The 22,272-nt window shown below is 48.1% G+C and overlaps 1 protein-coding gene across 1 annotated transcript; it reads left to right on the forward strand.

The window, feature by feature from the left end:
• Window positions 1-12,880: 12,880 nt before the first annotated feature.
• Window positions 12,881-13,693, forward strand: LOC147679725 (uncharacterized; the record flags this gene model as incomplete). The annotated part of the gene is made up of 1 exon (XM_086942468.1): window positions 12,881-13,693. A coding segment is annotated over one exon (813 nt), but the record flags the coding sequence as incomplete, so codon positions are not given.
• Between the last annotated feature and the right edge of the window lie 8,579 nt (window positions 13,694-22,272).

Here is a 22,272-nt window from a genome sequence, read left to right on the forward strand (position 1 = left end):
AGAGACAGCACCCATGAAATAAATCTTTGAATTTTGGCACCAGCTATATACCTTGTCCATGTCCACGTTTGTGCAGGACTGCACAAGGGATTGCTTTGCTTCCATATATACATTATATATATATATATCCACAAAAGCGCTCCTGCTGGTAATTCTTCGCCTTTCTTGGGGTGTCTCGTTCCGGGGGAGCTGCCGGTTTGCAATATCCAAGAAAATCGGTGTTCCTTCACGAGCACTAAGTAAGAACAACACAACACAGCATCGATGAGGTATCCAACCAAGTAGGTTTATTACTCCATAAACCAAACGTGACGCGTTTCGCGCTTCAAGAAGCGCTTGATCACACAACCGTGTTGTTACATTTCCGGGTATTTGACATGTGGATACTAGACATGAAAAGAGGACATTGTCCTACATCGTATCAGCCATTGTCAACCAGTGTTTTTTTACATCAAATCAATGCATTAAACATTTGCACTTATAACATACATTTATATTTTTACAAATCAGTTTGTCTCATTCAATTAATATACATTTTTGATTGGGTTTGCAAACATGATATGCCCGCATCCCGATATAGTCTGCATTAAAAATAGCAAAATTAATCTCGTTGTTAACGTATGCCTTAATCAATTACAGTGGTATTATAAAGTTTGAGATCACTTCTGTCCCCTTACCAAACACTGCAAGCTCGTAAAGTATAAAGACCGAAGCATGCAGGTTAGGGTGTGGCCAAAGCCTAGTTGCCATGGAGCTTAGATTTGAATCTAACTTTGTTGGGCCGGTTAGTGTTAAACACGGACAACACATTGTTCCTATGTAGGTCTATCCATGGTCATGCCGAATGTAATATACAATCTGAAACTCGGAAAAGAGGAGAATTAATGGATTCTAAACCGTGGTTCGGTTAGACAAATAAAGTTTGTCCTAGTTAGTGGAAATCTAACTTTAAAGTGTCTTTTTTTATCAAAGTGAGGTATCATCTCATTTAATAACCACTGTTGTACTTATCTCTTGTTAGTAAGTAAGAATTCTGTGAAATTAATGATACCCAGCTTGTGAGTGCTTTTTCAGACATTCCCGTTTAGTAACAGCATAGTCATATATATCAATACTGAACAGTGCATATATCTATCTATTAGTTAAAATCAAAATACTTGGTAAGGAGGTGGAAAGAAGATACACAGAGAAAGGATTAAGGTACTGGTGCCGTCATTCTGAGACATCGTCCTTCCCTTTCATCCTGTGAGAAAGAAGAGAAAAGAAGAAACATTTAGTTCATTAAGGTTCAGAAGATGTAGAACAATTCTCTCATTTCATAATACATTATTCTTTAATCATTCATATTATTCCTGTAGGTGTACATTCAGTTCTTCATCGATGTTATGCCCATTAGGGTAACGTGTAAGGGTGGGCGTAGTTCGCGAAGTAGCGCTACGCGAAGTGCATTTCGCACTACGCGAACTTCACGTAGCACTACGCGAGCTGCGTAGTAGCATGTTCGTACTGTGCAAGATGTGTTTTCAATAATTGCACAGTGCGGACAAGCATCCGGCACTGTGCAATCATTGAAAACGACATCTTGCACAGTGCGAGCTATAGTTTTCTGCTTCTCGAGTAGATTATTACTCGAGCTGCAGCTTTCTCAACGCGAACTGGTAGTTTCTCATTATGAGCAGTCGCGAGCATGCACAACCACTCACAATGAGAAACCTTACCTCCCCGCGTTGAGAATCTTGCCGGGATGTCATTTTGCATGCTCGTGGTCGTGACCATGGCGTTCAGGACCGCGAACAAGCAAAAAATGAGCGCTGCACTAGGCGTGTTCGCACTGTGCTACGTGCAGCTCGCGTAGTGCGAAGTTGCGCAAACTTCGCAAACTCCGTGAGCGTAGCGTAGTGCTTCGCCTAGTAACGTGTGCAGAGACCTATAATATGTCTTGATTCTTTTTGTCTCAATTTCAGCACAGGATTGCTCTACATCACCTGGGGAGCAACAGTTTGTTGATCCGCCATTAACGACGCCCCAGCCGGAGAATCGTCAAACAGTTCGACTGCAGCCGCTTCGGGCTCCGTAACGCCTCCGCGGCCATGATGCAGATAATAGTAGGTGCAGTTAGCAAGTATACGGTGAGTAGTTTTATGAAAGCTTTCAAACCCCCACCGGGCACACTCCTTCACTGGAAAATCTGTGGCGTCCCCTACCTTTCCAGATATCTTCAGACAGAGTGGAATAACAACTCTGTCCGCCTCAATTCCGGTCTCTCAGTAAGGGATAGTGCTCAGCTTCCAAGTGCTGCTGTGTGGTTCGCTCCTGTCCAGAGCGGAAAGGGATACGTCTCGTGCCACGAGACTGGCTGCTCCAGTACCACAACGCCGAAAAACGAAGGAGGGATTTCTGCAGGTGTCAGCGAAGCACTCCGACACCGCAATATTCTCGTACTTCACCCAAACCTTTCTCATGCAAGTACAAAAAAGGATGAACATGCGGACCCAAAGTTCTTTGTGCTGTTTATTCCAAAACACCCTGCATCAAAGCCGCCATGGCGCGTTTCGGTCCCACCTGGACCTTGATCACATGACGTGTTACGTACAATTGAATGCCCTTTTAAAGTGCTAGTGTTACTTAAATTACAATCAGCTGAGCCATGCCATGAATTGTAATAGAAAAAAGACTATGCATATGTAATGTCGGCATAAATGCACCATGGTATTACATTTGATTATGTATATACAAATAAATATAGCAGCATTAATAAATATTTGTTAAGAATGCAGTACATTTGGCAATTAACCACGGTAGATGAATATAAAACCAAGATACATGTCTGTGTTTAAAATTATAAATATTGAAATAGTAATATTTATAAAATTGCTAAATAAACACGAATTCCACCATAAAAATACATAGGCGGTAAAACTAGGCGAAGTTCAATATAAAAGACCTCAAACCTAATACATGATTGTCTAAGAGGTCTCAGTGGTTAAGGTGCCTGTAGTTAAGGACACCTCCCAACATCTCCCCAGTTTTTCACTTTGTACCATGATTATAATAATGCCAAGCATTTATTATATAGTTGCTGCTATTTCAAAGGTTTAGGATACATCACATCCTTTCATGATTTCAGAATACTGGAGGGATTTTCACCAAATATAGCAAAGGCACATCTGCATACCAGGCCCTACCATTTTGCCAAGTTTGGTGTAATTCCATTCAGCCATTCGGGCTGTAGCCGTGTCTAAAGGACCCTATGGAAATTAACATGGGGAAAACACGTTTTGGGACCCCCCTTTCAGCCCCCCGCTTGACGAATCCCCCCGAAACTTTCAGGGAAGGAGCGGAGCTGGCCATAATTCTGTAAAATTACACGCAGATTCCTCAATCGGCGCCAAAGTTATTCCCAATAGAATTTTTAGTGCATATAGATATATAATTTGCTCAAATTCAATTTTCTCAACAACTACTGGAGGGACTTTCACCAAATAAAGAAAAGGCACTACTGCATACCTGTCCCTACAATTTGGCCAAGTTTGGTGTAATTCCGTTCAGCCGTTCGGGCTGTAGCCGTGTCTAAAGGTCCCATAGAAAATGCCATTTGAAACATTTCAAATTAAATTTTCTCAAGAACTACCGGAGGGATTTTCACCAAACATAGCAAAGGCACATCTGCATACCAGGCCCTACCATTTTTCCAAGTTTGGTGTAATTCCATTCAGCCGTTCGGGCTGTAGCCGTGTCTAAAGGTCCCTATGGAAATTAACTTAGGGAAAACACGTTTTGGGAACCCCTTTTTTCTCTGCCCCCGTTTGACGAATCCCCTCGAAACTTTCAGGGTAGGAGCGGAGCCTAGATGAGCAAATTTAAGGAAAATTACACGCAGATTCCTCAATCGGCGCCAAAGTTATTCCCAATAGAATGTTGGGGATTTCCTATGGTAACTAGGTCCTAACTATATATACCTACTGGCGACCAACAGTAGGTTTTTTATATATATATATATATATATATATATATATATATATATATATATATATATATATATATATATTGCAGAAAACGGCTTACAGCTGCTTCATACCTTTGCAGGACGCAGAACAGAAAGATCACAAACCACCAAGCTTTTAAAATGCTTTCAGTTTATTCGCCTTCAGTTACAGGTAAACGCTGGCAGCCATGATGCGTTTCATCCCTGCTACGGGGACTTGATCACATGACGACTTTACTACAAATTGCTTCTCTTAATATAGGTCATCACTCTTTTTTTCTTTTTTTACTTTTTCCATTTTTTTAAACCAACATCTGTATTCTCATTGGCTGAACATCAATCGTGTGACTTTTTAAAGTGCTCGACTATGGGGCCGATTCTGATCCTGGATAAAAAACCATTGTACGATTCGTATTCGTAGCCGTCTCCGTACGAATGAAAAAAGACTGTCCGAATAGCGTAGTACGATTCGTATCTTGAAAAAACATCCGAATTTCAGCGAACCGTACGAACCGTAATGGAAGACCCGTACAAAATGGCGTCGTAACCCAAACCGTACGATTTGTAAACATGCCGTGTAAACTAAGTGCGATCGAGACCAGGGACCAAGTACGCGATTTGTACAGGCAAACGTAGTTTCGCTTGATTCATGATTCGTACAGAAAACATTGCGTTTAAGCGAGCCGCAGCAGTAAATACGACACGCACCCCCCTCAATCATGCATACACGAACCCCCACCCGGAAAATGGACTGTAACAGCCAGCGTGGAATAGAGTGTTTCCCTTGGCACAGTTTATTAGTTAAGCCCACATGTTAACTTTGGATATTTAAACATTTAAACACTATAAAACAAACCAATACGTATATAAAAAGGCTGATATAAATTTATTTTTCTTAAAAACAATGACAGTCACAAATTTAAAAAATATGGTGTAACCATATTACACATGATAAAAACAAAAGGAAGAAAGCAAAAAACCTTTTCTTCTAACAATTTATAATGCAACTGAACACAATATCAGAAGGAAAATCAATGACGAGTTCAATGGACAGTACAGGATAAATAAATCAAATTCTACTACACCACAACAAGGAGAGACACATAAAGTGTTGTGGTGTAGTAGAATTTGATTTATTTATCATGTGTAATATGGTTACACCATATTTTTTAAATTTGTGACTGTCATTGTTTTTAAGAAAAATAAATTTATATCAGCCTTTTTATATACGTATTGGTTTGTTTTATAGTGTTTAAATGTTTAAATATCCAAAGTTAACATGTGGGCTTAACGAATAAACTGTGCCAAGGGAAACACTCTGTTCCACTTTGAACAAGTACCTTATTCCCCTGGTCTAAGGGGTCTCTCTCTTTTAAATTAAATACTGTAACAGCCAGCCGCACCAGCAAATACGACTCGCACACCCCACAATCAAGCGTACACGTACCCTGGGCCCTAAAAACGACCGTAACTGCCAGTCGCACCAACAAATACGACTGCACACCCCACAATCAAGCGCACACGTAACCCGGGCCCTAAAAACGACCGTAACTGCCAGTCGCACCAACAAATACGACTCGCACATCCCACAATCAAGCGTACATGTACCCCGGGTCCGAAAAACGACTGTAACTGCCATCCGCACCAACAAATACGACTTGCACAACACACAATCAAGCGTACACGTACCCCAGGCCCTAAAAACGACCGTAACTGCCAGTTGCACCAACAAATACGACCCACACACCACACAAAACAAGCCGACAGTGTACACACCATAGAAAAACAATGTCCTGGCCACATCCAAACAGGCAAACAGAGGGCCCAAGTCACAACCACCCCTTATGACACACCCACAAAAAAATCAAAATAAGCCACACCCACAAATGGACCAATAAAAGGGCCCACACATATAACCCATCATCCTTTGCAACATACATATTTGCGCAAAGACACTGACAGCACACCAACAACAGCAGCCATTTACCTTCATACATACACCCATCTCATTCACACACAACACCCCTTCACAATCAGACCCACACACCCTCAGCCATACACACCATCACCCCCCCAATCACATACACCCCACACCATGACCACACCAAAGAATTCAAAGTTCACTAACCCGGAGATGGAGATTCTTACAGATGAAGTCCTCAGAGTTTTTCCACAGCTGTTTGGTGCATTGGTCAGACAGACCAGCATAACTGAAAAGACACGCCTGTGGGAGAGGGTGGTTGAGAAGGTCAATGCTGTTGCACCCATCAGGCGCACTAGGGTGGTTTGCCAGAACAGGTGGTATGATCTGCGGAGGATGGTCAAGCGCAAGATAGATGAGGACTACGCCAACGCTCATCACACTGGAGGTGGCCCTCCCCGCAGACCTGCACAATACCATCCCTGGGAGGAGAAAGTCATGGCCCTGCTACCACCGGTGGGAGTTCATGGAATCGAAGGAGCTGTTGAGCCTGGTGAGTATACAAACAATTCATGTAACATGGGGGGACTCCCAGCAGTGCCTAACAGTATGGGGGTGTTGGGGTGTGAGGCCATGACACCTAGCATTGCCTAACAGTATGTAGGGGGTGGCCATGACTCCCAGCAGTGCCTAACAGTATTGGTGTGGGGGTGTGGGGGGGTGGGGGGTGGCCATGACTCCCAGCATTGCCTAACAGTAGGGGAGGGGTGTGGGGGTGTGGTCATGACTCCCAGCAGTTCCTAACAGTAGGGGGGTGGGGGTGGGGGTATGTGGCCATGACTCCCAGCAGTGCCTAACAGTATGGGGGTGTGGGTGGGGGTGTGTGGCCATGACTCCCAGCAGTGCCTAACAGTATGGGGTGGTGTGGGGGGTGTGGCCATGACTCCCAGCAGTGCCTAACAGTAGGCGGTGGGGGTGTGTGGCCAGGACTCCCAGTATTGCCTAACAGTAGGAGGGAGGTGTGGGGGGGGGGGTGGCCATAACTCCCAGCAGTGCCTAACAGTATGGGGGGTGGAGGTGGGGGTGTTTGGCCATGACTCCCAGCAGTGCCTAACAGTAGGGGGTGGGGGTGTCGGGGGTGTGGCCATGACTCCCAGAAGTGCCTAACAGAATGTGGGGGGTGTGGCCATGACTCCCAGCAGTGCCTAACAGTATGGGGGGGTGGCCATGACTCCCAGCAGTGCCTAACAGTATGGGGGGGGGTGGCCATGACTCCCAGCAGTGCCTAACAGTATGGGGGGGTGGCCATGACTCCCAGCAGTGCCTAACAGTATGGGGGGGTGGCCATGACTCCCAGCAGTGCCTAACAGTATGTGGGGGGTGGCCATGACTCCCAGCAGTGCCTAACAGTAGGGGGTGTGGCCATGACTCCCAGCAGTGCCTAACAGTATGGGGTGTGGGGGTGGGGGGTATGGCCATGACTCCCAGCAGTGCCTAACAGTAGGGGGTGGGGGTGTGGGGGGTGTGGCCATGACTCCCAGCAGTGCCTAACAGTATGGGGGATGGGGTGGGGGGTGGCCATGACTCCCAGCAGTGCCTAACAGTATGTGGCGCGTTTGCCATGACTCCCAACAGTACCTAACAGTATGGGGTGGGGGGGTGTGGCCATGAATCCCAGCATTGCCTAACAGTAGGGGGGGTGGCCATGACTCCCAGCAGTGCCTAACAGTATGGGGGTGTGTGCAAGGGGAGTGGCAGAAGGCTGCAAGGAGGAGGGTGAGAGCATGCAAGGTGTAGGGTATGAGGCTGCACTCAACCCATATGACCCATTTACACACCAATGCACCATGCTCAATGCACAGGGAGTGTGAAAGTAGACAAGATAGCTGGCACTGGGCCCTGGTGTAGGCAGCACAAAGACCTCCTGTGACAAGTGCAAACACTAACACCAGGACAAGTTCAGATATCCTGCACAGGAACTCACAACGACTATCATGGCAGCATGCTTCATGGGGGGACAGACACACCATGAGGGACGCCCACTTGCCAATCACACTCAAACCTCTAGCATGGCCTGTCACAACACCACTTACAGAAACTGAGCCCTTGGGGACAGACAATGGAGTGCACCACTGTCACAATCGTCATGTAACACAACCTCAAAAATACTGATTTGATGATGTATCCAAACAAATAAAGCACAGTGCTGAATCACAAGTCCATTGTGACTCTCACACAATGCTGTCGCCACAGCTTTGTGATAATGTGGATGCACTCAAGTAGCACCATGGACCTGGGTATTGACAAGGTAATGCATCTTTCAGAAGTGCTACGTCCTAAAGCCCTGTGCCTGAAGTGGGTGTACTGGTCCTGGGGGGTTGGCAGTGGGTGGCTGTCACGGCACAGCAACACCTCTCAAAAGTTGCTGAATGAAATCAGCAAAATTCCACTCAATCGCCATCATAAACATGCTGCATTAAAACCCTGTGCATGCTTGAACCAGGCATAATTATTGAGACTGCATTGTGCAGATTGGGCCACACAGAGCAAGTTCAAGTTCAAGTTCAGGAATTTATAAAGCGCACTACTCACACAGAGGGTCTCAAGGCGCTTGGGGGAGAGGGTGCATTATTTATCGAATAGCCAGGTTTTAAGTTCCTTTCTGAAGGAAATGTGGCTCTGTGTAAGGCAGAGGTGAGTGGGGAGAGAATTCCAGGTCTTGGCCGCCAAGTAGGAGAAGGATCTTCCTCCCATGGTGGATCTGTGGATGCGCGGAACTGTGGTGAGGGCTTGATTGGAGGATCTTAGTTGGCGGGTGGGTGTGTAGAAGGACAGTCATGTGTTGAGGCATTCGGGTCCTAGTTTGTAAAGGGCCTTGTGTGCGTGGGTGAGGAGACGGAACGTTATTCTCTTGTTGACGGGAAGCAGTGGAGGTCTTTCAGGTGACCGGTAATGTGAGCTTGGCGAGGGATGTCCAATATGAGTCTGGCTGATGCGTTTTGGATGCGTTGGAGTTTTTTCTGTAATTTGGCTGTGGTTCCGGCGTAGAGGGTGTTTCCATAGTCCAGTCGGCTAGTGACCAGTGCGTGGGTGACGGTCTTTCTTGTTTCGGTGGGGATCCAACGAAAGATTTTCTTGAGCATACGAAGTACGTTGAAGCAGGAGGATGAGACGGCGTTGACTTGTCTGGTCATCGAGAGGGAGGAATCTAGGATGAAGCCTAGGTTGCGTGCTTGGTCTGTGGGTATGGGTGCCGTGCCCAGGGCCGATGGCCACCATGAGTCGTCCCAGGCAGAGGGGGATGATCCTAGGATGTGGACTTCCGTTTTGTCTGAGTTAAGTTTAATGCGGCTGTTTTTTATCCATTTGGCTACTTCTTTCATGCCTTCGTGAAGATTGGTTTTGGCGGTGTTAGGGTCTTTGGTGAGGGAAAGGATCAGCTGGGTGTCGTCAGCGTATGAGATGATGTTAAGGTTGTGTTGTCGCGCAATGGATGCGAGGGGACTCATGTAAACGTTGAAGAGGGTGGGACTGAGTGATGATCCTTGTGGTACTCCGCAGATGACTTCGGTGGCCTCTGATTTGAATGGGGGGAGTCGGACTCTCTGGGTTCTCCCGGCGAGGAACGAGATGATCCAGTCCAAGGCTTTTCCTTGTATGCCGATGTTGCTGAGGCATTGTATGAGGGTGCTATGGCAGACAGTGTCGAAGGTGGTGGAGAGGTCGAGTAGGATGAGGGCAACTGTTTCTCCATTGTCCAGAAGCGTTCGGATGTCGTCTGTCGCTGCAATGACGGCGGTTTCGGCGCTGTTTGGCTCGGAAGCCGGACTGTGAGGTGTCTAGGGAGTTGTTGGATTCAAGAAAGGCAGCGAGCTGGCTATTAACGGCTTTCTCAATGACTATGGCAGGGAATGGGAGGAGGGAGATGGGGCGGTAGTTCTTCAGTTCAGAGGGGTCTGCTGTGGGTTTCTTCAGGAGGGCGCTGAGTTCGGCGTGTTTCCAGCTTTCTGGGAAGGTAGCGGAGTTGAAGGAGGAGTTGATGACATCACGGAGATGGGGTGCGATGATTGAGTCTGCTTTGTTGAAGATGTGGTGGGGACAGGTGTCGGTTGGCAAGCCTGAATGGATGGAGTTCATTAGGCGGATGGTGTCTTCAGTGGTGATTGGGTTCCAGGCGCTAAGGTTGTTGGAGGGCGGTTTAGATTCGGAGGTGGGTGGAGTGGACTATTCATTGGAAATGTTCTCAAAGCTGTTATGTATGTCAGCTATTTTGTGGTAGTAGAAAGAGGATAACGAATCGCAGAGGTCTTGGGAGGGAGTAATGTCGTTTGAGGCTGCGGTGGGGTTGGTAAATTCTTTGACGATGTTGAATAGTTCCTTGCTGTTATGGGCGTTGTTGTCGAGTCGATCCTTGAATGCTGATTTCTTGGTGGATCGGATCAATTGGTGGTGTTTGCGGCTGGCTGTCTTGAAGGTGGTTAGGTTGTCAGTGGTTGGGTTTTTTCTCCATGTTTTCTTGAGAGTACGGCATAGTTTCTTGGATTTCTTAAGGTCATCGTTGAACCAGGTGGCCTTTTTGTTACCTTGTTTGGTTTGGTGGTTTTTCGAGAGTGCTAATTCGTCAACGCTGTGAGTGATCCATTGTTTGAGTTTGGTGGCAGCTTGGTTTGGGTCCGATGAGAGGGCGGGAGGGTTTTGTTTGAGCGATGTGAGGAGTTGGTTGTGGTGATTTTGTTCCAGTTTCTTCGCTGAATAGGTTGTGGGGGGTTGTGGGTCGAGGTAGTTTTGTAGCTGAAGTGAACACAGCTGTGGTCCGTCCAATGGAGAGCTGTGGTGTGATCGAAGGAGATGTGCTTGCTGGAGGTGAAGATTGGGTCGAGCGTGTGTCCGGCTACATGGGTGGGGGTGTCAACAAGTTGTTTGAGTCCGAGATTGGCCAGGTTGTCCAGAAGGGTGGTGGTGTTGCTGTCGTTTTTCTTTTCCAGGTCAAAGTTGAGGTCTCCCAGTAGAATGTAGTTCTCGGAGGTGATGGCGTGTGGGCTGATGAAGTCAGTGAGGTCTTCGCTGAATTGTTTACGGGTTCCTGGTGGCCTGTAGATGATGGTGCCTCTAAGTGTGGTCCTGGGGTTGGTATGGATCTGGAAGTGGAGGTGTTCGGCGGTTGCAAGGTTATCGTCGAAGCTGGTCGTGATTCTGATGGTGTTCTTATGGACGATGGAGATGCCTCCTCCAGTTTGGTTGGAGCAGTCTTTTCGGATGAATTTGTAGTCGTCCGGGATGGCTATGGCGATGTCGGGTGCTGATGATGCGTTCATCCAGGTTTCTGTAAGGAAGGCGATGTCCGGTGAAACAGTGTCGAGTAGGTCCCAGAGTTCAGTGGCGTGTCTGTGGATCGAGCAGGTGTTCAGCAGGATGCACTTCAGGTGGTTAGAGTCGGAACTGTGTTTTGAGTTATTAGATTTGGTGTGGATCTTGGTGCAGGTGAACTTGCAGGAGTGGCAGGCGAAGGGTCCATGGGTACGTCCTGGGGCAGCTTCGTAGCATTGTGGTGTGTGTCCTGGGTTAAGGGCTAGGAGGGTGGCGGCGTCATACGTAATGCGGGAGGAGTGCGGTTTGCGGGGGCCAGGGGGTCTGGCGCTGGACGCGGTCCAGGCGCTGATGGGCGTAGACGGGCTTACCTTTGGTGCACCTTCGGCGCGTATGGGGCGCGACCGCTGCGCGTGAACGCTGCGCGCAAATGCATCTGTCATAAGAGGATGGTGGAGGCGGCGGAGCGAGGGAGGAGCAGCTGGGAGGCGGGAGCGGGGTGGAGAGGGCGGGCTCCGAGGCACAACAATCACCAAATGGCTGCAAAAGTGAAACCGGACCAGGATGTGGCACAAAGTGGGGATAAGCTGTGGGAGACGAGCGAAATGAATAAACAAATGAAGGTCTAAATTACACTATCGAGCGATGCAGACTAGGAGAGCACAAAAAGCATAACACACTAAATGGACAAATATTAGCAAGGCTCAGCGCTCGATCGTAAGGCAGGCAGCAGTTAAACAATGATATCACAGGCAGCAGGCAGCAGTTGTGCACAGAGCACGATCGTAAGGCAGGCATCAGTTAAACAACGATACCGCAGGCAGCAGGCAGCAGTTGTGCACGGCGTGAGAGAGGATCACTGCTCAGCTAGGTCACAGGTCAGCAGGGAGCATGGGGAGCGACCGCCACAGAGAGCGTCGGATGGTCACAGAGCTTCTGGGGACGGGGCTTGCCTAACCAGTTCGTGGGAGGGAGGAGCAGCTGGGAGGTGGGAGCGGGGTGGAGAGGGCGGGCTCCGAGGCACAACAATCACCAAATGGCCACAAAAGTGAAACCGGACCAGGATGTGGCACAAAGTGGGGATAAGCTGTGGGAGACGAGCGAAATTAATAAACAAATGAAGGTCTAAATTACACTATCGAGCGATGCAGACTAGGAGAGCCCAAAAAGCATAACACACTAAATGGACCAATATTAGCGAGGCACAGTGCTCGATCGTAAGGCAGGCAGCAGTTAAACAATGATATCACAGGCAGCAGGCAGCAGTTGTGCACAGAGCACGATCGTAAGGCAGGCAGCAGTTAAACAACGATACCGGAGGCAGCAGGCAGCAGTTGTGCATGGCGTGAGAGAGGATTACTGCTCAGCTAGGTCACAGGTCAGCAGGCAGCATGGGGAGCGACCGCCACCGAGAGCGTCGCAGCTGGATCTGTGTGGTGCTGGCAACACAAGCCACAGCAATGGCTGTGACAGTCATCGTCAACAGTACCCAACTTCCAAGCACCCATGAGCACATGTCAATCTCAGCCCACAAAATACACATACACAAGTGAACAAAAATTAAAAAATACAAAGCAGGGGGAACATTGCTAACGACAATGTATATTAAATATGGATGTTGCATGATAGTGCATTAACAGTGTTTGTCTCTCACACTCACAGGGTAACGTGTGGAAACTACCCCCAACCAGGGGGGAGATGGATCCAAGCCCCAGGCTCAGCACGGCACTGACCCCACTGTCAGCGAGCCCTCTCAACACACTGTGGATGACCCCAACCAACCAGGCCCCTCTGAATGCAAAACCCCTGCAGCAGCTGGAACAGATACATCTGTGCCAACCACCACACCCATTCCCGCCACATCCCATCAGACAGCTCGGAGCCCTGCCCATGATCCACAACAGAGCCAGTCTGACAATGAGGGACATGGTTCGCAGGGCACCCATGAGATGGCAGACAACACCTCCACTGCCAGCACTCATGGGTCCCGTCGACATGATGTGCCCACAAACGCTAGCCCGGCTCATGTGGGCAGGGGTGGTGGGAGTGGCGCAAGGCAGAGGCGAGAACTTGACCAGCCAGCTGCAGGGCCCGGTATGGCAGAACTCAGAGACATCATGGATGTATACCGGTGGGACACCAGGGAGTTCAGCCTGGTAGTAAAGGCACTCAACAAAATGACAGATCAGCAGGCCCAGCTACATGCCTGTCAAGAACAACACCAGGGACGGATGGAGATAAGACTGGATGAGCTCCTGACGGTGCATAGGGAAATTAACCAATCACTCCATCTGATAACTGTCAACATGCAGCAACCTCCCTTTGTCACAAGGCCAGACACATCTAGGCAAAGACCAACAACAGGCACAGGGAGGGAGGAGGAGGAGGAGGAATTGTCAGATGGAGAATCCCATGCATTGTCAAGGCCTGCACGTGAAGGTCCCCCAAGGAAGATGGGTCGTCCACGGTCCAGACGTTGAGAGGCCATGCACAACTCCCAGGTTACCTGGTCTGGCATCTTGCCTTCGTGGGCAACAGCATCACCCTATTGACTTTCAGACTTTCCCACATGGACTTGCGGGTCGCAGTGTGCCCAAAGATACCAAGCACTGTGGACTGGACTCTGTTGACTCATTCTGTAAGGCATCACATCTCCTGCTGTGAACTTTGGATTCCCCCCTTGTTGTACAGCACCCACTCACGTTACACGCACAAGAGACAAAAAAAATCTAACTAGCACAAAATGCATTGATGTATTTGTATGTACCCAGATTCAAATACATTTGTGCGGTCAAATGTCTTCTAATGCCACAGTCTCCTGCAAACTCTAGCCATCCACACACTGGGATCTTAGTCCGGCTGTGGCACACATAGGTCACAAGATAGCCAAAATTCCTCCATGGATGGCAATACTCACCCGTGATGGTTACTAACTGCAGAACATGGTGTTTGCTTGAAATACATAGAAGAGTCATAGAAGAGTGTGTGAGGTGTCAAGAGCATGGCTAATATGTAGGTGTCCGTGGAGGGAGCACCAGGATCTGTGTAATGAGGTATGAGGACTAGCAGCCACATGCTGTTGTAGTGTGGATGTGAAGATTGATGGCCTGGCCTAGGGTGCCAAGACGGACCGTGGGCAATGTGGTGTTAGCTGGTATATGTTCATATCACTTATTGTGCCTGGGTCTGTGGAGTGCCGACTGAGTGTGGCTGAGGAGTATGAAGGTGAACCTGCATTTGACTGTGTAACCATTGTAGGTATCTTAGGCGGATGGTCATGAGGCAGTAGCAGAGGATGGTGAGGATGAGGTGTGTGCATGCACCCTGGATTTCCACAAGTACTCTGGAAGTCATGTTCTTGTTCCTGTGTAGAGGTAGTTGCTGTTGTTGGGCTGGCTGGTGTTGTGGACGGCAACCAGGCTGAACACCACCTTGCCAACAGACATCACCATAGCCATACCAGAAGGCAATGACAACTCCTGCGAACACCGCACCTACAGAGTGGTAGGCGGAATTGCCATCATCCACATTAACACTCCCAGAGTCACTACCAACAACAATGACACCCTCACCACCGCCTAGCACATGCATTTACAGATCCACACCAACACCACCCTCAGAGGAACACTCATCTATAGACCACCTGAGTCCTACCACTATTCATCAACTCCATCGCTCACCTCATCAGCATGCACGCCCTCGCCTACATGGATTACATCCTCCTTGGCAAAATTTACTTCCACTGTCATAACAACAATGACGCAGACTCCACCGCCCTGATGGACAACCTTGTCAACCTTGGATTACAACAACTCGAGACAACCCACACCCACACCGCTGAACACACACAGGACCGTTTATATCCTCAGAAAATCCACACGTCTCATCCAACAACAACACCTAACACCACTGGACAGACCACAGAAGCATCCACTTCACCTTCAGGAAACCCCCCGTTCCCCGTCACACAGACCATTCCACGCCGCTGCTGGTGCAAGCTCACCGAGGACTAACTGACAGCCACCCTTGCCCTGGGACCACAAGCCTCCCCCACCTACCCCTACACCGCTGCCATCTGCCTCAAACAGTGGATCAACAACTGCGCAGACACCTTCGCCCCACTCAAGTCCTCCGCCACCTAGCACAACAACAACATTGCCGCATGGTACACCAAAGACCCAAGAACATCCAAGTGCACCTGCCGGAAGCTGTAGAGGAGCACACACTGCAAACAATCACCAGAAAGCTACAACGCACACAAGAGTGCCACCCCCAGACACCACCAACTCATCAGGACCGACAACAGGACAGCCATCAAGGACAGGCTAGACAGCAACGCACACTACAGCTAATAGCACAGCAACATTGCTATTCAAATCCCAAAAGCCCAAAACATGGCCAACGACATTCCACCATCACAAGACCTGTGTGAATCACTGGCCTACTTCGATCATGGTAAGATCATAAATTCACCTGATTGCCTGCTACAAAGTCAGCAATGAAGACACCATCCTGAGCAAGGACTACATTCACTCTGGATCCCCATCTGACCCATGGCATATACACATTTCCAACCAAGCCAGATAAGCCATCTCACCCCTTCTCCGTACAAATATCCTACATCTCCTTCGAGACAACAACCTTCACTGGGAGCCTAGAGAATGTCGTGTTCACCGCCTTACTGAATAAACCTAAGGTGGACCACAAATACCTCTTGAACTTCCTGCCCATCTCCCTGCTCCCCTTCCCAGAACAAGTCACGTTGAAGATTATCAACAGACAGCTGACCCGCTACCTCAAAGACAACAACATCATAGAACCAACAAAGTCTGGATCCTACATCAACCAGAGCACGGACACCGCCCTCATTGCCACCACCAACTACATCAGCATCCTCATGGACAAAGGAGAAACAGATGCCCACATCCATCTGGACCTATCAGCAGACTTCCACACTGTCTCCCACGGCACCCTAACAGTACGCATCCATGATGCTGGAATCAAAGTGAGTGCCCTGGTCTGGACCACATCCTTTGCCACCGGCACAACCCAGAGCATCTGCCTCCCACAGTACTGTTCCAAGACCACTGACACCATCCGCAGCGTCCCACAGGGATCATCCCACAGCCCAACGTGCTTAAATATCCACATGACAAAAATCACCCATGTGGCACAACAACAGAGCCTGAATATCTTCTCCTATGCCAATTACACCCAGCTGATCATGTCCCTCACCAAAGACCCACAAACTGGCAAAATCAACCTCCACAGAGGAATTAAGGCTGTTGCAAAATGGAGTAAGGACAGCAGGCTGATGCAGAATCCTCACAAATCTGAGGTACACATCCTTGGCCCCACCAGCTCAGCCTGTGACGACTCCTGGTGGCCAACAACGCTAGGAACAGCACCATAACCCACCAAACACGCACACAACCTGGGGGGCATCATGGACTCCTCACTCACCATGAACAAGCAGGACAACGCCATCTCTGCTTTCTGCTTCAACATCCTCTGAATGTCTGATCCTCGTTTGCCACAACCCGGCCACATCACACGACACCCGAGAGGCCTGCAGTGTCTCCCTGTCAACAACAGCATCAGCTTCAAAATCCACATCCACGCACACAAAGCTCTACACCATGCAGGACCAGCATACCACAACAACAGACTCAGCTTCTACATACCCACCTGCAGATTCTGGTCTAACAACCATGCTCTCGCCACTGTCACTCACATCGGGAAAAACACAGACTGTGACAGATCATTCTCCTACCTCGACTGAAAGACCTGGAACACCTTCCCTACAAGTCAACAACAGACCCAGGACCTGCTGCCCTTCTTAATACTGCTCAAGCCCAGGGTGTTTTGATCAGTAGCAGCCCCCCCCAGCTCATTGAGACCATCACGGGTAGGTGGTGCATTTAACTAATGAATCGATTGATTGATAGATGGCTTAGCCAAATTTTGTGTGTAGGATAGGAGAGCTGTAGATTATACTTACAATAAGGCTGCTCAGGATGCTGGTGCGAAACTGGCTGTGCAGATGTTTGACAATGCAGAGTGTGTCCATGGTGTTGGATGTGACTCTGAGGGTGTACCCCGTTAAGTCTGACCAATCATAATCCTGGATTGGGTGTGTGATCCCTGTGGGATTTTGACAATCTGTCTGTGATGGCTAGGCAGAAGTGGTGTTCTGAAGTTGCGTACTACCACGTTACAGCATTGGAGGCGATGTGTGGTGGTGTTGTGTCAACAAGGTAATACACTACAATGTGGTGCTACTGGAAGGTCATGGGTGTGTTTGTGGTAGCGTGTTACTAGGTAGATGATTGTCTGGTGTTCACTGTGTGGAGGCTGGCTGGGGCATGAGTCTGTTGTGTCACATAAGCATAGGCGAATTTTGCGAATCTGGCGTTCGCGAATTTGTGCATTTGCAAACTCGCAATCCGCAAAATCTGCGAATTCTCGCGAATTTTCGGATTTTTTTTGTGTTCGCAAGGGTTTCTGCCAGTTTGCGAGGGTTTGGTACCAGTTCGCAATTGCGAACTTACTTGTCGGCTAGCAACGGTCGCGACTATGTTGTTTCTACGTCTGGTTCATCATCACAGGTTCCCAGCACCCTCTGTTTCACCACTGCCACCCTCTGTTTTACCCATGCCACCCTCTGGTACATCAATGTCACCCTCTGGTTCATCATCACTGTAGATTATGGGGAGGAAAAGCAAGCACACCTGCCCTGCTTCAACTGACATGAATTAATTTGGGGTTGGTTTATTAATGTGTCACTGTTTTAAAATTCCAGTCTGGCACCTGCTTCCTTATCAGTAATTTGCTTTCTGTTGCAGTGCATTTTTTTTTCCAGGACCTTTGTGGCCTACTTGTAGCTATTCTATGAGCCTGCTGTGAGGGTAAAAGCAGGGTCATACAATTGTTGCAACTAGCAACTGAACTCTGGAGGGGCCCCAGTCAGGAAGCACTACAGGGAATGGTTACTAATGATGAGTTTGAACTTTTGCACCTGCTGAGTGCTTTCACTTTTGCAAAACTCGTTTTTCTGCAATTTCGGGGGATTCGCGGGGCGCGAACTTGCGCGAGATCGAATTCGGAAGCCGCCAATTCGTGCGAATATGCGATTTGTTTTTTTGCGGCGTGTTAGTTCGCAAGGTTTTGTGCGTTTTAGCGAGCCGCTTGTAGCGCAACGGCGCGAAGTTACCCTCGCGGTCGTTCACGGGCGCGGCCATCTTGTTTGCATGATGTATTTCCGTTTCTGGGCACGATGTGAAATCTCGCAAAGTGTGCGGTTCGCTAGTACAATTTTGCGTGTGTTCGTGAGGAAAATCTCGCGCAAACTTACCCACGCGGTCGTGAACGGGCGTGGCCATCTTGTTTCTCATTCATTGCTATGGTTCTGGGCATGCTTCTTCTATCCTCTCTGAATATCTGCCATCCTTTGCTTGTTTGAAGTTTTTTTTAATCTATTTTACTTATTATCTATCCCTCTATTTTTCTAGCTCTATATTTTTGTGTTTTCTGCTACTTTTGGTTAATTTTAAACTACTTTTTTAAACTCTTTTCTTTTCTTCTCTTTCCTATTCTATTTTCTTTATTATTTAGCTTCCTTTCTGCCCAGACCATGGTAAAGGAAGCCGGGACGCATCCCGAGAAGGGGAAGGGCCCCGTACCCCGTGCCCGGCTCCCGTGCGGGCGTTTGAGGGGGGAGCAGGTCGCACTCCGGGAGATCTTCAGTGCCGCCTCCCCAGGACCATCATGGCAGGCGGCAAGATCGCTAGCGGGTACGGGATCCAGGAGCGCCGGAAGCGGTGGGAGAAGGTGTGCCGGGCCATGTACCACCACACTCGGGTCCGGCGCAGCTACAACCAGGCCACCCACCGCTGGACGGATGTCCTGGACCGAGAACGGGATCTGCTCGACCTGCTCGGCCTTGAGATCCCCGGGCTTGGTGAGTAGGAGTAGCTATTTCTTTACTATGTTTTCTCCTGCTCTGTGTGTTATTAACTTGCAAATTTTTGTTTTTTACCAAGAGCAATGATGCTGCTGATTACATTGTAGGTAAATTATATTTCTAAATCTTCAGTGCATTTCAGGTGCACTGCTCTCCTTCTCAGTAGCGCTGCTACTATGCTTATTTGTTTTCGATTTTGTGCTCATTTCATTGGCCTGTGAAATTATGCATGAGTGTAGTTTAAAGAACTGCCTAATGCTAGACACTAAGGGTCAGATTTTTAATTACCGGCGCATCCCTGCAAAGTAGCAGGGATGTGCCACTAATTGTGCGCCACGCCACCACCACCCATGGTGCGCCATATTTACAATGCGGCCCGCCATGGGCCCAAAACGTCACCAAAGCGTTACGCATCTGTGCCGTAAAGGCGGCGCATTGCTGGAGTTGCGTCGCAACGATGGCGCAGCTCCAGCAATGCTCTGGGGTGCCCTATCTCCATAATGCTGCGTCAAGCCGTACGTCTGCTTCAAGCAGGCGCAGGGTTTAAGTCACGCATCATTGTCCTCAAAGTGACTGATTGAAATCTTGTAGATTTCCCTCAGCCACTTTTTACAATGCGTTCCTGCGCAGGAACGCCGTCCCTTACGCCGGAACGCCCCCTGATGGTGCAGGGCTTTACAACGTGATGCATCTCCCATATGCATCACGTTGTTAATATACGCCACACCATGGCGCCTCTTTTGTTCTGCCGCTGCGTCACAAAAGTCACGCAACAATGGAGCAAAAGAGCCGCAAGGGGCTTCTAAATCAGCCCCTACAGACTCAAGTCCAGTCCTTCCTTTGTACACATGGCGATAAGAAGAAATAATGGTGGTGGATTGATAGTTTGAGTATTTTAATGACTGGTTAATGTAGTAGGAAACTTTAGTGTTGTCGCTGATCTGCAATCATGATGGACTTTGTCTGTCACTTCGCGTGCTGCGGACTGCTGCCTGCCAGTCCTAGGCAAACCTTTTTAGTACTTTGTTTAGTGAGTTACATAAGAACTTTCCAAGTCGACGGTCCGCAAATCAAGCAATACTAATAACATAGTAGACCACATGAGATCGGTCAATATATCCCGTGGAATAGTTGTCTATTTGCTATTTCACCAAAATATTTTGTTATTGTTCTTTTGAAATGTTTGATTTGGTCTTTTTTTCTTTCATGTTGTACATCAGCTCCCCCCAGGGGCAAGAGGGCATTGGAGGAGGCTGCTGCTGCTGCTGAACAGGATCGGTCAGGCGAGGGCTCCTTTGCTGGCCCCGGTAAGTTTTAATTTTAACATAGAGTACCTATTTTTTCCTAGCGTTCCTCATTAGATTTTCTCTAAATCGTCTTTGATCTTCTTGTAGACTGTATCTAAATTCTTATCCTGCCTTGACTATGACTCCCTGTGGTATTACAAGATTATTCTTATTAGTCTGTCTGTGTAGCTTAGTAAGATTGCACATTTGGCAATTCCATTGGACTCCCATTCTAGTCAGCAATAGCTCTATGCACTGAGTGCAGTCCTCTGAGATTGTCCATAATGTCTTTTCAAGTCTTCTAAATGTTTATGCTTTGACAATTGGCAACAATAAAAAGGTGAATGACCACCAAGAATGAATAAGATACTACTTTACTTTTGGTTTGGATAGGAGGACAATCCATTCTACTACTGTTGCAGGGACAAATCTGCACAAACAGAACTATGGACACTAAATAGTGCATTGTTTATCAATTATAATAGGGGCAGGTAGACTTTCCACATACCTCAGTGATATCAGACTTTGAAGAACCCCCAATCTCCTTACTAACTAGATAGTGTGGCAGAGTCATTTAGCTCCTGAATTCATCGATGATTGATCCCCAATGATGAATGAATATCCAACGCAGGACAAGAGTACGGAGTCAGAGTCCAGAAGTGTCAGAGGCACGGGCTCATGCTTGCAAATTGCAAAACCTTTTGCTCATTCACTCATGACCAAAAACCACAGAGTCTATTTAAGTTTTAAAGCTTTATTTAAAGTAAAAATATTTATTAAAATCAAGCTTGTCATAAAACAGAAACGGTTGATTAAAAATGGAAAAGTGCTAATAGTAATTTATTTCACACATTTATTGTGGGCGAGCCGAGCCCTTACCTGGTTTGAACTTTAATTTTTCTTTTTGGTGATGAATCGTTGGTCCCTCTGTCCTAGTGGTGATGATGATGATTTTTTCTTAGAAGTGAAGCTTCTGTCTGTTATGAGAAAAATGGTGCGTGTTAAAAAGCAAGCATTCATCAGTTGTGCCAAAAAGTGCAGCAAGACAAGACCCTTCACTGGAAAATTTTACTTTAGAGTAGACAGTCACAAATTATAAGATTGGTTTCTGTATTCACATTTCTTCATTCCTAGACAAAATGCTAGTGAGTGGTGTATGTCTATGACATCTAACATTCTTAAATGTACTTTGTAGGTGGAACATCTGGTGCTGGGCCCAGCACGGAGGTGGAGGAGGGAAGCTTTGGGGAGGAGGCGGTGCAAGTGCCGGAGCCGGACCAAACTGCTGTGCGGGTTGCCACGGTAGTGGCGGGCAGTGGTAAGCTCTTATATTCCTTACTTATTGAGATTGCAGACTGCATAGTATGCTGCTCCCCGTGAGAAAACGTAAGGTTTGTCCAGATGAGAGACATGAAGAAGAATGATTGACACTTAGGGGCCTATTATGATGGCGGGCGGACCTGAGTCCGTCCGCCACCATAGAGTAGGAGGGCCTGTCCGCAGGTGCAGTGGCGATCCCTCCGTGGTAATTAGGATGTGACCGCCACCCTGGCGGTCACATCCTGTATTTTTATCATTGCGGCGGGTGCTGCTTGAAGCAGCACCCGCCGCAATTATAAAAATGTAAGTTGTGCTTTTGCATGCACAAAGCAGCAGGCACCACGTGGTGCCTGCAGCTTTGTGCAGGCAAATGCAGGGGGGTACCATAGGTACCCCCCATTTCCCATTTACACCCCCCACCCCTCCTTAACCTCTGGAGGCCTGCAACGGGCCCCCAAACAAAAATCCGTATGCCTTTGCACGTCGGAAA

The sequence above is a fragment of the Lissotriton vulgaris genome, chromosome 11 (genome assembly GCF_964263255.1).
Source record: "Lissotriton vulgaris chromosome 11, aLisVul1.2, whole genome shotgun sequence".
In the NCBI taxonomy this organism is placed as follows: Eukaryota; Metazoa; Chordata; class Amphibia; order Caudata; family Salamandridae; genus Lissotriton; species Lissotriton vulgaris.